The sequence below is a fragment of the Fukomys damarensis genome, unplaced genomic scaffold, assembly GCF_012274545.1.
Source record: "Fukomys damarensis isolate Sample0158 unplaced genomic scaffold, DMR_v1.0_HiC HiC_scaffold_39, whole genome shotgun sequence".
In the NCBI taxonomy this organism is placed as follows: domain Eukaryota; kingdom Metazoa; phylum Chordata; class Mammalia; order Rodentia; family Bathyergidae; genus Fukomys; species Fukomys damarensis.
The window spans coordinates 55,276,789-55,288,505 of record NW_022900951.1 but is presented as its reverse complement, the minus strand read 5'-3'; the positions used below and the strand labels follow the sequence as shown (position 1 = coordinate 55,288,505).

Below are 11,717 nucleotides of genomic sequence, written 5' to 3'. Positions count from 1 at the left end.
TTTCTTTTTTTTTTTTTTCAAAATCCCAATGATTAATTTTACTGTATTGTATACCTACAATATACCAATAAACTGAATGGAAAAAAAAAGCAATATGTGTGCTAAGTGTAACATCTGGACCTTTTCAAAGTCATTTCCTGTTACCAGATCTTTTCCTGTGTATAAGTTGATTTTTTTGTTTCTTTACATATCTTGTAAGATTTTTCTGAATATTTGACATGTAGATAATAGTATTGTAGCATCTTTGGATACTGACCTCCTGTGAGGGTTGATTTTGTTAATGTTTGGTTCTTTGTTTAGTGAATTTATTGGGCTCGTTCAGTGAGGTCTATTTCCGCTATATTATAGTATGCACAGTTTTGACTTTGCAATAACTCTGAACCATCATCCTTGAAGAGATTACAGGGTTTTAGAAGAGTTCGTCTTTACTGTCTCTTTTCCTGATCTCCCTTTTAAGCTTTTGGGTGATCATCCAGCTGTTAGTTTAGTCTTGACTAATTGCTAGATGATTCATATCCCCCTTTCTCCTTCCCTTGTTTTCTCACATACTTTTGGGAACAAATTGTTCCACATTATACTCCAACTAAAATAAGGCCCCCTTGAAAGGATAGGAATATTTCTAGTTTTCTCTTTGCTTGATTCTCTCTGTAAACTTCAAGTAGCTCTCTGTGTTAATATCATTGATCTATCAGCCTCCTCTTAAATACTCATTTCCAAAAATCTTCATGATTTTTTATAGTGCCCTTAGACCTGGACTTTCTAAAGCTTTTTCCAGTTAAAGTCATTCCTCTTATGGAGAACTATAGAGACAATTCTTATGACCTGCTTCTTTTACTGTTTTACTAGTTCTATGAATGGGGGAATGAGCAAGAGTTGTAGTCCCTGATATTTTTGCCTTACATTTCCCAGTGTGGAAATTCTATCCTATAAGCAAAATGATATGAAAATAATTGAGGCCAAGTATTATGAATTTTCTGTGCATAAGGTAGAGATTTTGCCCCACAAGTGGGAGCAGAGAACAAAACCCCAGGCATCTCAGCTCTGCTTGTTTATAGTAGAGTTTATATAACACAGACCGGGAGGTTGTATAATGTCAGTTTTCTGGCACTTCAATGAATTCCTACCCTGGAAACTTGGCCACACTTGCCTAAAAGAGCATTTATATCACACTGAGCTATGGGGAGGAGAGTAAAGATGTAGTGGTTCAAATATCATAGGTTCTCACTATTCTTAGTGAAAATAAGTACATCTTCTGAAGTAAATACTCATTTTCTATGCCCTCAGGGAAGTTTACTCAGACTTTTCATGTGTTTTATTTGTTTTATTTTTGAGAATAGAACCTAACCAAGCAAGCACTCTAACACTGAGCTATACCCCCAGCCCTACTGTCTTACTTTTCTCTTATTGCTGAGATGAAATATCCAACACCCAAATTTAAAGGGGGAAAAGTTTATTAGCTCACAGTCTGTAGAGGTTTCAGTCTATAATTGGCTGGAGAAACAATTCAGGGAAGGCAGAAGGTAGCAAAGCAAGCAAGGGACCTTAGCAGCTTTTTTCTGCCTCTATTATGCTCTACTAGAATACTGGGATTACAGTGGTACCAAACCAATCAGTGGATTGATTTAGCAGTCACACACCCTTAATCCCAGCATCACACACTGTAGATCCAGTCACCTCTGGAAAAGCCCCACCTATGACTGCATGAAGCTTTGGGGAAACATCTAGACACAAACTATGACACCTACATAATTGTATTTTATAAATTTCATCAGTTATTTTTGTTTTGCTTGGAAGAGAGTCTATTAAGTTCCTCAAACTACCATTCTGGAAATGTTTCTCTTCTATTCTCAATTATTAAAGAAGTTATAATGCTGAAGGTTCTGTTTAAATCACACTTTCTTGAGACAAAAAGAAAAAGTTTATTAGAATTAATATATCTATCACAATTCAAAAATGTTCAGTTCCAGCTATCATTTTTCAATCATTTTGTCTTTAGCTGTTTTTAATGAAATTTATATGAGATATATCAATTTTAAAGTTCTTTTTTGAGACTAATTGCTTTGTTGCATTATTCCCAAATATGCCAAGTTACTGAATCGTGCACTTAAGCAGACTCAGGAATGCAAAGGCATCTGGAATCTCCTGAAACAAACAGGTAACCTGGGAACTGGGAGTTTTGTAACAGTTATGAAGAGATTAGAATCTGAATTTAACCTTTATCACCAAAAATTTGTTCAATACTTGTTAAACAAATGATTCTTTAAGAACTAATTTTTTCCATTCTATATGCTAGTGTTTTCACTCCATTATGTACTGCTTGGGCTAAGAGTATTTTTTACTTTGCTTTTCATGAAACCATGTTTATTATACAATGTGATACAATTGTTCTCAGGTTAGTCTAGTCGAAGATCTAGTCAAAGTTTACTGCTGACTAAATGTAGGCTACAGAGTCTTCCCAACCACAATCAAAATATCAGATCTGGATATGCAGCATTTTGGTAGAGTGCTGTCCTAGCATGTGTGAGTCCCTGGGTTCAATCCCTGGTACTGAAAAGAAAAAGAAAAAGTGAGATGCTGCTAATATTTTCTTATGAAATTATCAAAACTGTAGTAACCTTTGGCAGTTATGTAGTAGCTTGCCACTGTTTCATCGTTAAAGATGGCATTGGCTTATATGTTTAGATATACATTTTATGGTGTGCTTATTTGTTGTTTTAGAATTCTTTTAAATCAATGGATACTGAATTGAATTACATGTCTTTTCAGACTTTAAGGAGATCATCATGATTTTTCTCTTTTAAAGTATGAAAATACTAAGTTGTAATAATAGATTTCCTTAGATTAAATCATCATTGCATTCCCAGAATAAATTGTATTTGGTCATGATGTGTTGTTGTTTTAATATATTAATGAATTGTATTGTTATGATTTCAATATTATATTTTAGTATTTAGAAATTATTGGTTAGTTTTTTTCTTCTTGTGTTTATGTAATGACATTGACAGATTTTCATATCAAAGTATAGGAGGTACATGGAAAACATAAACATATAAGATTTACTTTGCTCCTCCCAATCTATGACAGCCATTTCAATGAATAAAAACAACAAAAAAATAAAGATCCAAAAGCCCTAAAAATATATTTATTATATTTCATGGAAATATGGCCTGAAAATATACTTTGTATCCTGAGAACAGAAAACACCTTTTTTGTGCCCCTTGAACATTTACAGAATTGATGAAAAGGAAAATTTGAATAAAATCCAAAACACATAAATTAAAGACAATATTATCTGATCCTAATGCAAAAATTAGAAATTAATAATGGAATTAGAAACAACCCCTATTGGCTGGACATTTTTAAAAACCTAAACTAGAGAATATTAAAAAAAATAATAAACACACCTCATAAACTTGTGGTTTCTGTGGTATTTTCTATATATAGGGTCATGTCATCTGTGGACAGTGATAGCTCCACTTCTTCCTTTCTAAATTAGATGACTTTTATTTCTATTTCTTGCCCAATTTCTCTGGTTAGAATTTCCAGCAAATTATTGACTAGTGATGGTGGATGGGGATATGCTTGTCTTATTCCTGATCTTAGAGGGAAAGCTTTCACTATTTCACCATTGAGTAAAATGTTAATTATTTTTTAATTTTCAAATATCAGGTTGAGGGTATTCCCATTTATTTCTAATTTCCTGGATGTTTTTATCATAAAAAATGTCTTGGATTGTATCAAAAGATTTTTCTGTATCAATGGAGGATCATGATTTTTCTTCATCCTATTAGTATGGTATGTTGTATTTATTTATTTGTTCATGTTGAACTATCCTTGCATTCATAGGGTAAATCACAATTTATCAGTATATAGTTGTTTCATATGCTATAGGATTCAGTTTGGTAAAATTTGTTGTGGACTTTTAAAACAAATGTTCATAAAATATATTGGGTTGTGATTCCTTTTATTGTCATAGCTTCATCTTTCCTTGATACCAGGGTAATGCAGGCTTCATATAATAAATTAGGACATGTTCTCTCCTCTTCAGTTTTTTCCAATAGTTTGTGGATTCATGTTTATTCTTCTTTGTTTAGTAGAATTGACTAGTGAAATCATCTGGTCCTAGAATTTGTTTGTGAGATGTTTTGGATTACTGATTCAATCTCTTTACTTGTACATATAGTTTTATTGAGATTTTCTATTTATTCTTTAGTTAATTTAACATTTTTTTGTTTCAAAGAATATGTCATTTCATTTGGATTATCTAATGTTAGCATAATCTCATATCCTTATTTATGTAAATACTACATGAGTCATGAATCTTTTCTTTTTTGGTGATTTTTTGGTCTGTTTTCTGTTTTGTTTTTAATCATTTTTCTTTTTATTGGTAAACTTAGATTTACATAATGATTGCTTTCTTCATAGGTAATTTGTACCTTTACATGATGAATCTTTTTTTTTTTTTGTACCAGGGATCGAATTCAGGATCTTGCACTTGCAAGGCAGTAATGGTGCCACTGAGCTAAATCCCCACCCCTTATCTTGATTCCTTTTTCCCCCATTCTCCTGCCCTCCCTTCAACTCTACTTCCCCTTCCTTATTTACAAAAGACCTACTTCCATTTTTTCCTTTATTCTCATTTTTTCTTTTTCTTTCCCCTCCCTTCCTTTGGTTATCCCTTCCTATTAAATGATTTTTTATTTCACATTGTCTGTTTTACATTTTGGTGCTTATTTACATTTTCAGTTTCTTATACCTGAGAGACAATATAATATTTACACATGAGTGTCCAGTTTATTTCACTTAAGTGTATAGCTTCAAGGAGCATCCATTTAGTTATGAATGTTTTAAATTTATCCTTATGGCTGAGTTGAACTCTACTGAATAGAAAAACCACATCCTCTTTATCCATTCATTGGTTGGTGGGCATTTGGGTTATTTGCAAGATTTAGCTATCATAAACTATGGTGCTATACACACAAGTGCACATATATCACTCTGGTATGATGCTTTTAATTCCTTTGGGTAGATACCCAGAAGAGGAGTACCACGGTCAAATGAGACCTCTAATTCTAGGTTGTTGAGGAAACTCCACATCGATTTCCACACTGGTTGCACTAGTATGTACTCTCACCAACAGTCAAGAAGGGTTCTTTTTTCTCCACATCCCCATTAGCATTTGTTGTTGGTTGAATTATTGATATTCGCCATTCTTTCTGGAATGAGATGGGTATGTCAGTATTGTTTTAATTTGCATCACACTGGTGGTCAGTGTAATGTTAAACATTTTTTCACATATTTATTTGCCATTTCTACTTCTTCATCTGAGAAGTGTCTATGCATTTCAGATGCCCACTTTTGGATTGGGTCTTTACATTTGGGAGGTCTCATTTTTTTCAATTCTTTGATGTTCTAGATATTAATCCTTTGTCTGAGGAACTACTACTAGTTAAAATTTTCCCCCACTTTAAGGGTTGTCTCTCCACTGTGTTGATTTATTTTGCAGTGCAAACTTTTTTTTTAAATTTTATTGAGTTTATTGGTACATTTTAGGGATACAGTACAGTTACATTCATTGTTGGGATCATGTACCTCTACATGGCAAGTCTTGATTCTCATTTTTTCCCCTTACCTCTGCCCTCCCTTCACCCCCTCAAACTTTTTTTATACCAGGGATGGAACTCAGGACCTTGAGCTTGCCAGGCAGGTGCTGTGCTGCCAAGCTAAATCCTCAGCCAAAAATGTTTTAATAGGATAAGATCACAGTTGTTGATTCTTTGTATTATTTCCTGTGAAGTCTGGGTTTTGTTCATGAAGTCTTTGCCTACCCTTATGTCCTAAAGAGTTCTCCCTATTCTCCCTTCCAGCAGATTTAGTGTTTCTCTTTTAATATTTAGATCTTTGATCCATTTCTATTTTAGTCTAGTGCATGGTGAGAGACATGGGTCTGGTTTTAGTCTTCGCCATATAGAAAGCCAGTTTTTCAAGCACCACTTATCGAAGAGGCTATCCTTCTTCCAGTAAACATGCCCCTTTGTCAAAGGTAAGGTGACTGAGTGTGCTTGGAGTTCTTTCTGTGTCCTCTAGTCTGTTCCATTTGTCTTTAGGTCTGTTTTGTTGTTGTTATTGTTGTCTTTTGGTGTTTTTTTCCAGTACCATACTGTGTTTATAATGGAAACTTTGTAGTATAATTACTAAGGGGAACTCATTGCCTATAAGTACCTGGTTAATGTTGGATTTTGGTATAGAAAGGTAGAGTTTGGTTGTATGATTAAAGGTACCAAACTAACAGATACCACAGTTTATCAGTCGGTGGGCTTTGTTGCATGGTATTTTTAATGCTAACTATATTACTTTAGCCAGGATATCATACATGTTGTAACCAGTAGTTCTCTCTTATATGATAACACTGTGATTATCTGGGGTTACAACCATCACCATAGTTCTGTACCAAAGGACAGGGTGCTGAGCTAAATTGATACAATCTCATACCTATAACAATTTGGGAAGGTAGAATCTTGGAATAGAAACAAAAATAAAAAAAATCTATCCCAAGAAGTCATCTGGATTTAAATGATGAAGCTATATACCATAAGAAACCAGCAAGAAACTACTTAGAAAACAAAAATTTAAAAACTGGAAAATGACAAGACACAGAAGTAAAATTCAGCCTCAGATAGTCAGCCCACCAAGATAGGTCCAGGGGACAATGAGATAGAGGAAAATAGAAGTCACTCAGTGGATCTTTCTGAATTGATAACTGCAGAGGTGAAACAACACATAGATGAAGCTATATAGAAAATAATTTTCCAGGTTAAAAAAGGCAATTAAAATGAAGGACATATTCAATGAAGCCAAAGTAGGCATAGATAAAAAAATAGATGAGGGAGTACAGCTGTGGGCATGCAGGCTGAGATGCTGTGGAACCGTGATGTGAGCATCCCCAGTGGTGAATGATAGCTCTTCAAGTCTGCAATAAAAAATGGCCTCCAATAAAACTACATTGCAAAAGTGCGAAGAAACAAAATGGAAAAAGTAAAAAAATTTGAGGAAGAAGAGCCTGAAGAATTTGTGGTAGAAAAAGTACTGGATCCTCATGTAGTGAATGGGAAGGTGGAGTATTTTCTGAAGTGGAACAGATTTACAGATGCTGACAATACCTGGGAACCTGAAGAAAACTTAGATTGTCCAGAATTAATTGAAGCATTTCTTATTTCTCAAAAAGCTGGTAAAGAAAAAGATGGTACAAAAAGAAAATCTTTATCTGACAGTGAATCTGCTGATAGCAAATCAAAGAAGAAAAGAGTTGCTGCTGACAAACCTAGAGGGTTTGCTAGAGGTCTTGATCCTGAATGAATAATTGGTGCCACAGACAGTAGTGGAAAAATTATGTTTCTCATGCAATGGAAAGATTCAGAGAAGGCTGATTTGGTGCTGGCAAAAGAGGCAAATATGAAATGTCCTCAAATTGTAATTGCTTTTTATGAAGAGAGACTAACTTGGCACTCTTGTCCAGAAGATGAAGCTCAATAACTTACATCATATGGGTCTTTTTTTTAATTTAATAACGTGAAAAAAACCTGCATTCTAATGAAAATCAAGTTTAGTGTGTTGATTTTCAAAGTAGTATTTGGGGAAGTTGTTGGGCTTTATTTTTTTGTTTTGTTTTGTTTTTTGTACCGGGAATTGAACTTGGGTCCTTGCACTTGCAAGGCAGGCCACCGAACCGCTGAGCTAAATCGCCAGCAGTTGTTGGGCTTTATTTGATTTGCATCAATAGCAATAGTTATTTTGAACAAATAAAAGATTTTCTGTAGTTGCTTCCTTCATCACAAAACAGCGCTGATAGCCCGATATAATTCCTCTACTTTTCTAAATATTGGGGAAATTAGTCAAACTCAAATAGAACTCATTTTTAGCTCACATACTTAAGGACCATTCTGAGTTTTTTGTTTGTGTGCATATAAATAAAATACTTATATAAATGGTTTTTCTTTTGTTTTTAAATATTCACCAAAACAAAAACTATGGGTGATAAGCCCATGTTTGAGAAGCCATCATTCTGAGCAATCTAAGAAATAAATCACTTATAGTTAAATGGAAAGTTTTCCTGAAGCCATAACCTTACAAGTTAAATAGATGATTCTGTGGTTAATTGGACAAAGAGGGTATTTTCAAAGTACCCATGCTAGAATCCATATCTGTGTCTTTAGTCACAAAAATACTGCAGTTTGCTTGCAAAATTCCTGAAAAGAAAAAAATGTATCACTACCAACAACTTCCCCACCTAAGTAAGGTAACTTGTCAAAACCTGATTTGTTTTATTTAGCTAAGGAAAACTTGTTAAGGGAACATTAAAGATTCTTCATGACCTATTCCCTTACAAGTTGAAATCTGTTCTCAAAGTCAGGATTTATGGATGTCTAAGACTTGGCTCATGGAAACCTATTGAGTGGCTAGAGGTGGTCACAATTTTAACCCTGCTAGGATTAATGAGTGAACAAACGTATAATCAAAACTATTGGCCTGCATGTTTTTCTTGACCCCAACTTATTCCTTACATGTAGGCTCAAGCTTTTCAGTATTTGGGTCACTGTTTCAACAGAAGCCAGAAAAATAACTTTGTAGTAGTCAGAATGTTTTCCTACTGTATATTGTTTACTTTATTGTAAATAATGGTGAGCAGTGGTCAATAAATAGTTTTATATTCCTTTAAAAAATAGATGTTTACAAAAATGATGGAAACTATTAATGCCCAACATAGGAAAGAAATAGAATCCATGAAACAAATTTAAACAAATATACAAGAGATTCAAGTATTTGTAGTCATTTCAACCAAAATTATGATAGAATTTCAGATCTAGAAGACAGGACTGCAGTTACTAACCATGAAAATAAAGGTTTCTTTAAAATAGCAAGAGATTGGGTCAGGGATTTAGCTCAGTAGTGTTGCATTTGCCTTGCAAGTGCAAGGTCCTGAGTTTGATCCCCAATACTGAAAAAAAATAGCAAAAGATCATGAAAAATCAATTCAACAATTGCAAAATGATGTAAAGAGAAATAATATATGATTGATTGGAGTCATTGAGAATGCCAGTAATAGCGCAAATGCTATGCAAAAGCTATCCCAAGAAGTAGTGGCAGAAAACTTACCAAACTTGAAAAAAGAATTTGACAAAAATAAGTGAGGCATATAGAACTCCAAATAGCCATGACCAAAATAAATCCACCCAAAGGCATATAAATTAATGACATGGAAAATAATATGACAAGGATAGTCCAATACATATCGACTATAACCATCAATGTAAATGGTTTCAACTCAACAATCAAAAGAAACAGACTGGTAGACAAGATCCAACGTTATGCTGATTTCCAGAAACACACTTAGCTCCAAATGAAATTCATAGATTGAAAGTCAAAGGATGGAAAACAATGTTCCATGGGACAGGAACCCAGAAAAAAGCGGGGAAAGCTATTTTTATTTGCAAACAGTGTGAACTTCAAACCAAGACTGACCAAAAGAGACAAAGAAGGTCACTACATACTTGATAAAAGAATACTTCAAGAGAAGGAGATAACAATTATAAATATATATGCTCCAAATATGGGTGCAGCCAGCTACATAAAATATATCTCTCTATATTTTTTCATTCATTAATTTTATTGGTACATTTTAGGTACCCAGTGTGCTGACATTCATTATTGGGAATTTTTGCCTTTACATAATTTATCTTGGTTCTTATTTTTCCCCATTCCACTGCTCCCACCTTCAATCCCTCCAGCCCTCCCTATTTACAAAGAGTTTGTTTCCATTTTTTCCTTTTCTCATATTTATAACTTTGCCTTCTTTTTTACCCCCTATGCCTCCCACTTCCCCTTCCCCTTTGGACCTTTTCTTCCAACTCCTATTTCACATTATTGATACATTTTGATCCTTATTTACACTTTCACTTTCTCACACCAGAGAAATTATTTGGTGTTTTCACATGTGTATCTTCTTTATGTCACTTCAGAGTATCACCTCAATGTGCATACATGTAGCTTTTATATGTCTCTAGTTTCTCATTCTTTGTGGCTGAACAGTACTCCATTTTATATAAAAAACACATTTTCTTTATCCAGTCTCCAGCTGATGGGCAGTTGGGCTGTTTCCAAGTTTTAGCTATTGCAAACTGTGCCGCTATGAACATGGGTATGCATATATCCCTGTGGTGTGATTCTTTTAATTCTTTTGGGAAGATACCCAGCAAGGGAAACATGGGTCAAATGGGACCTCTAATCCTAGTTTTTTTAGGTATCTCCATACTGATTTCCACAGTGGCTGCACCAGTCTACACTCCCAGCAACAATGAAGAAGGGTTCCTTTCTCCCCACAATCCTGCCAGCATTTGTTATTGATTGAATTCTTTTTTTTTAGCATGAACCCATAGTTTATTATTTTCCACAGTTACAAAATACTCATACATATAGCCAGATTTTCCATATATACAGACATCATATCTATATCATTATCTGCATATCTCAGTTTATCTATTCATCAGTTGGTGGACATTAAGTTGTTTCTACTTTTTGACTTTATGGAGAAAGTTGCTATGAGCATTCATTTACAGATATTTGTGTCTTTATTTTATTTTTTCTCATTGAATTTATTGGTACATCTTAGGTATACAGTATAGTTACATTCATCATTGGGATCCTGTACCTGGTTGAATTCGTGATAGCAGCCATTCTTTCTGGGGTGTTCATTTGCATCTCTCAAATGACCAGTGATGTTGAACATTTTTTCATGTGTTTATTTCCTGTTTCTACTTCTTTGTCTGAGAAATGTCTGTTCATTTCAAATGCCCATTTTTGGATTGGGTCTTTAAATTTAGGAGGTCTGATTTTTTAAAGTTCTTTATATATTCTAGATAGTAGACCTTTGTCTGAGGAACAGCTGGTAAAATTTTTTCCCCCATTGTGGATTGTCTCTTCATGCTGTTGATTGTTTCTCTTGCTGTGCAGAAGCTTTATAAAACACATATTAATGAATATGAAAAATCTAATAAGCACTTACACAATCGTGATGAGTGAACTTCATATCCCACTGTCACAAATAGACAGATGAGCTAAAAAAAGTCAACAAAGAAATATCAGAACTGAACCAAACCTGTGAACAAATGGACTTGTAGGTGTCTACAAAGTTCCACCTCAAAACATCAAAGTACACATTATTCTCAGCTGTATATGGGATATTCTCCAAAACAGAGCACATACTACTCCATAGAACATGCTTAGGTAAATTAAAAGGAATTGAAATCGTCCCATGCATACTATCTGACCACAGTGCAATGAAATTGGAAATCAATGGCAAAACAAACCACAAATACTCAATAAACACATGGAAATTAAATAACACCCTCCTTAATAATCAATGGGTCACAGATGGAATTAAAGGATAAATTAAACAGTATCTACAATTAAATTATAATACCTACATGAAATACTGCAATTTATGGGACGCAATGAAAGAAGTCCTAATAGGGAAATTTATAGCACTGAATTCTCACATCAGGAAAACAGAAGTTCAAATAAATAACCTAATGATGATCCTAAAGCTTCTAAAATAAGAAGTCAAGCCTAAAGCTTGTTTTGTTTTGTTTTTTTAAGAAAAGGTCTCACTATGTAATTCAGGCTGGCCTTGCACTTACTGTATGGCCCAAGCTAGTTTTGAA

The 11,717-nt window shown here is 34.1% G+C and overlaps 1 protein-coding gene and 1 pseudogene across 1 annotated transcript in view; both read left to right on the top strand.

Moving 5' to 3' along the window:
- The window catches only part of Tex11 (testis expressed 11), a 478,576-nt gene that overhangs the window by 396,554 nt on the left and 70,305 nt on the right, over positions 1–11,717 (top strand). The window contains exon 25 of the mRNA XM_033760433.1: positions 2,089–2,155. Coding sequence (XP_033616324.1) covers positions 2,089–2,155 — 67 coding nt within the window. The remainder of the gene's footprint in view (positions 1–2,088; positions 2,156–11,717) is intronic.
- Positions 6,983–7,533, top strand: LOC104867729 (annotated as a pseudogene).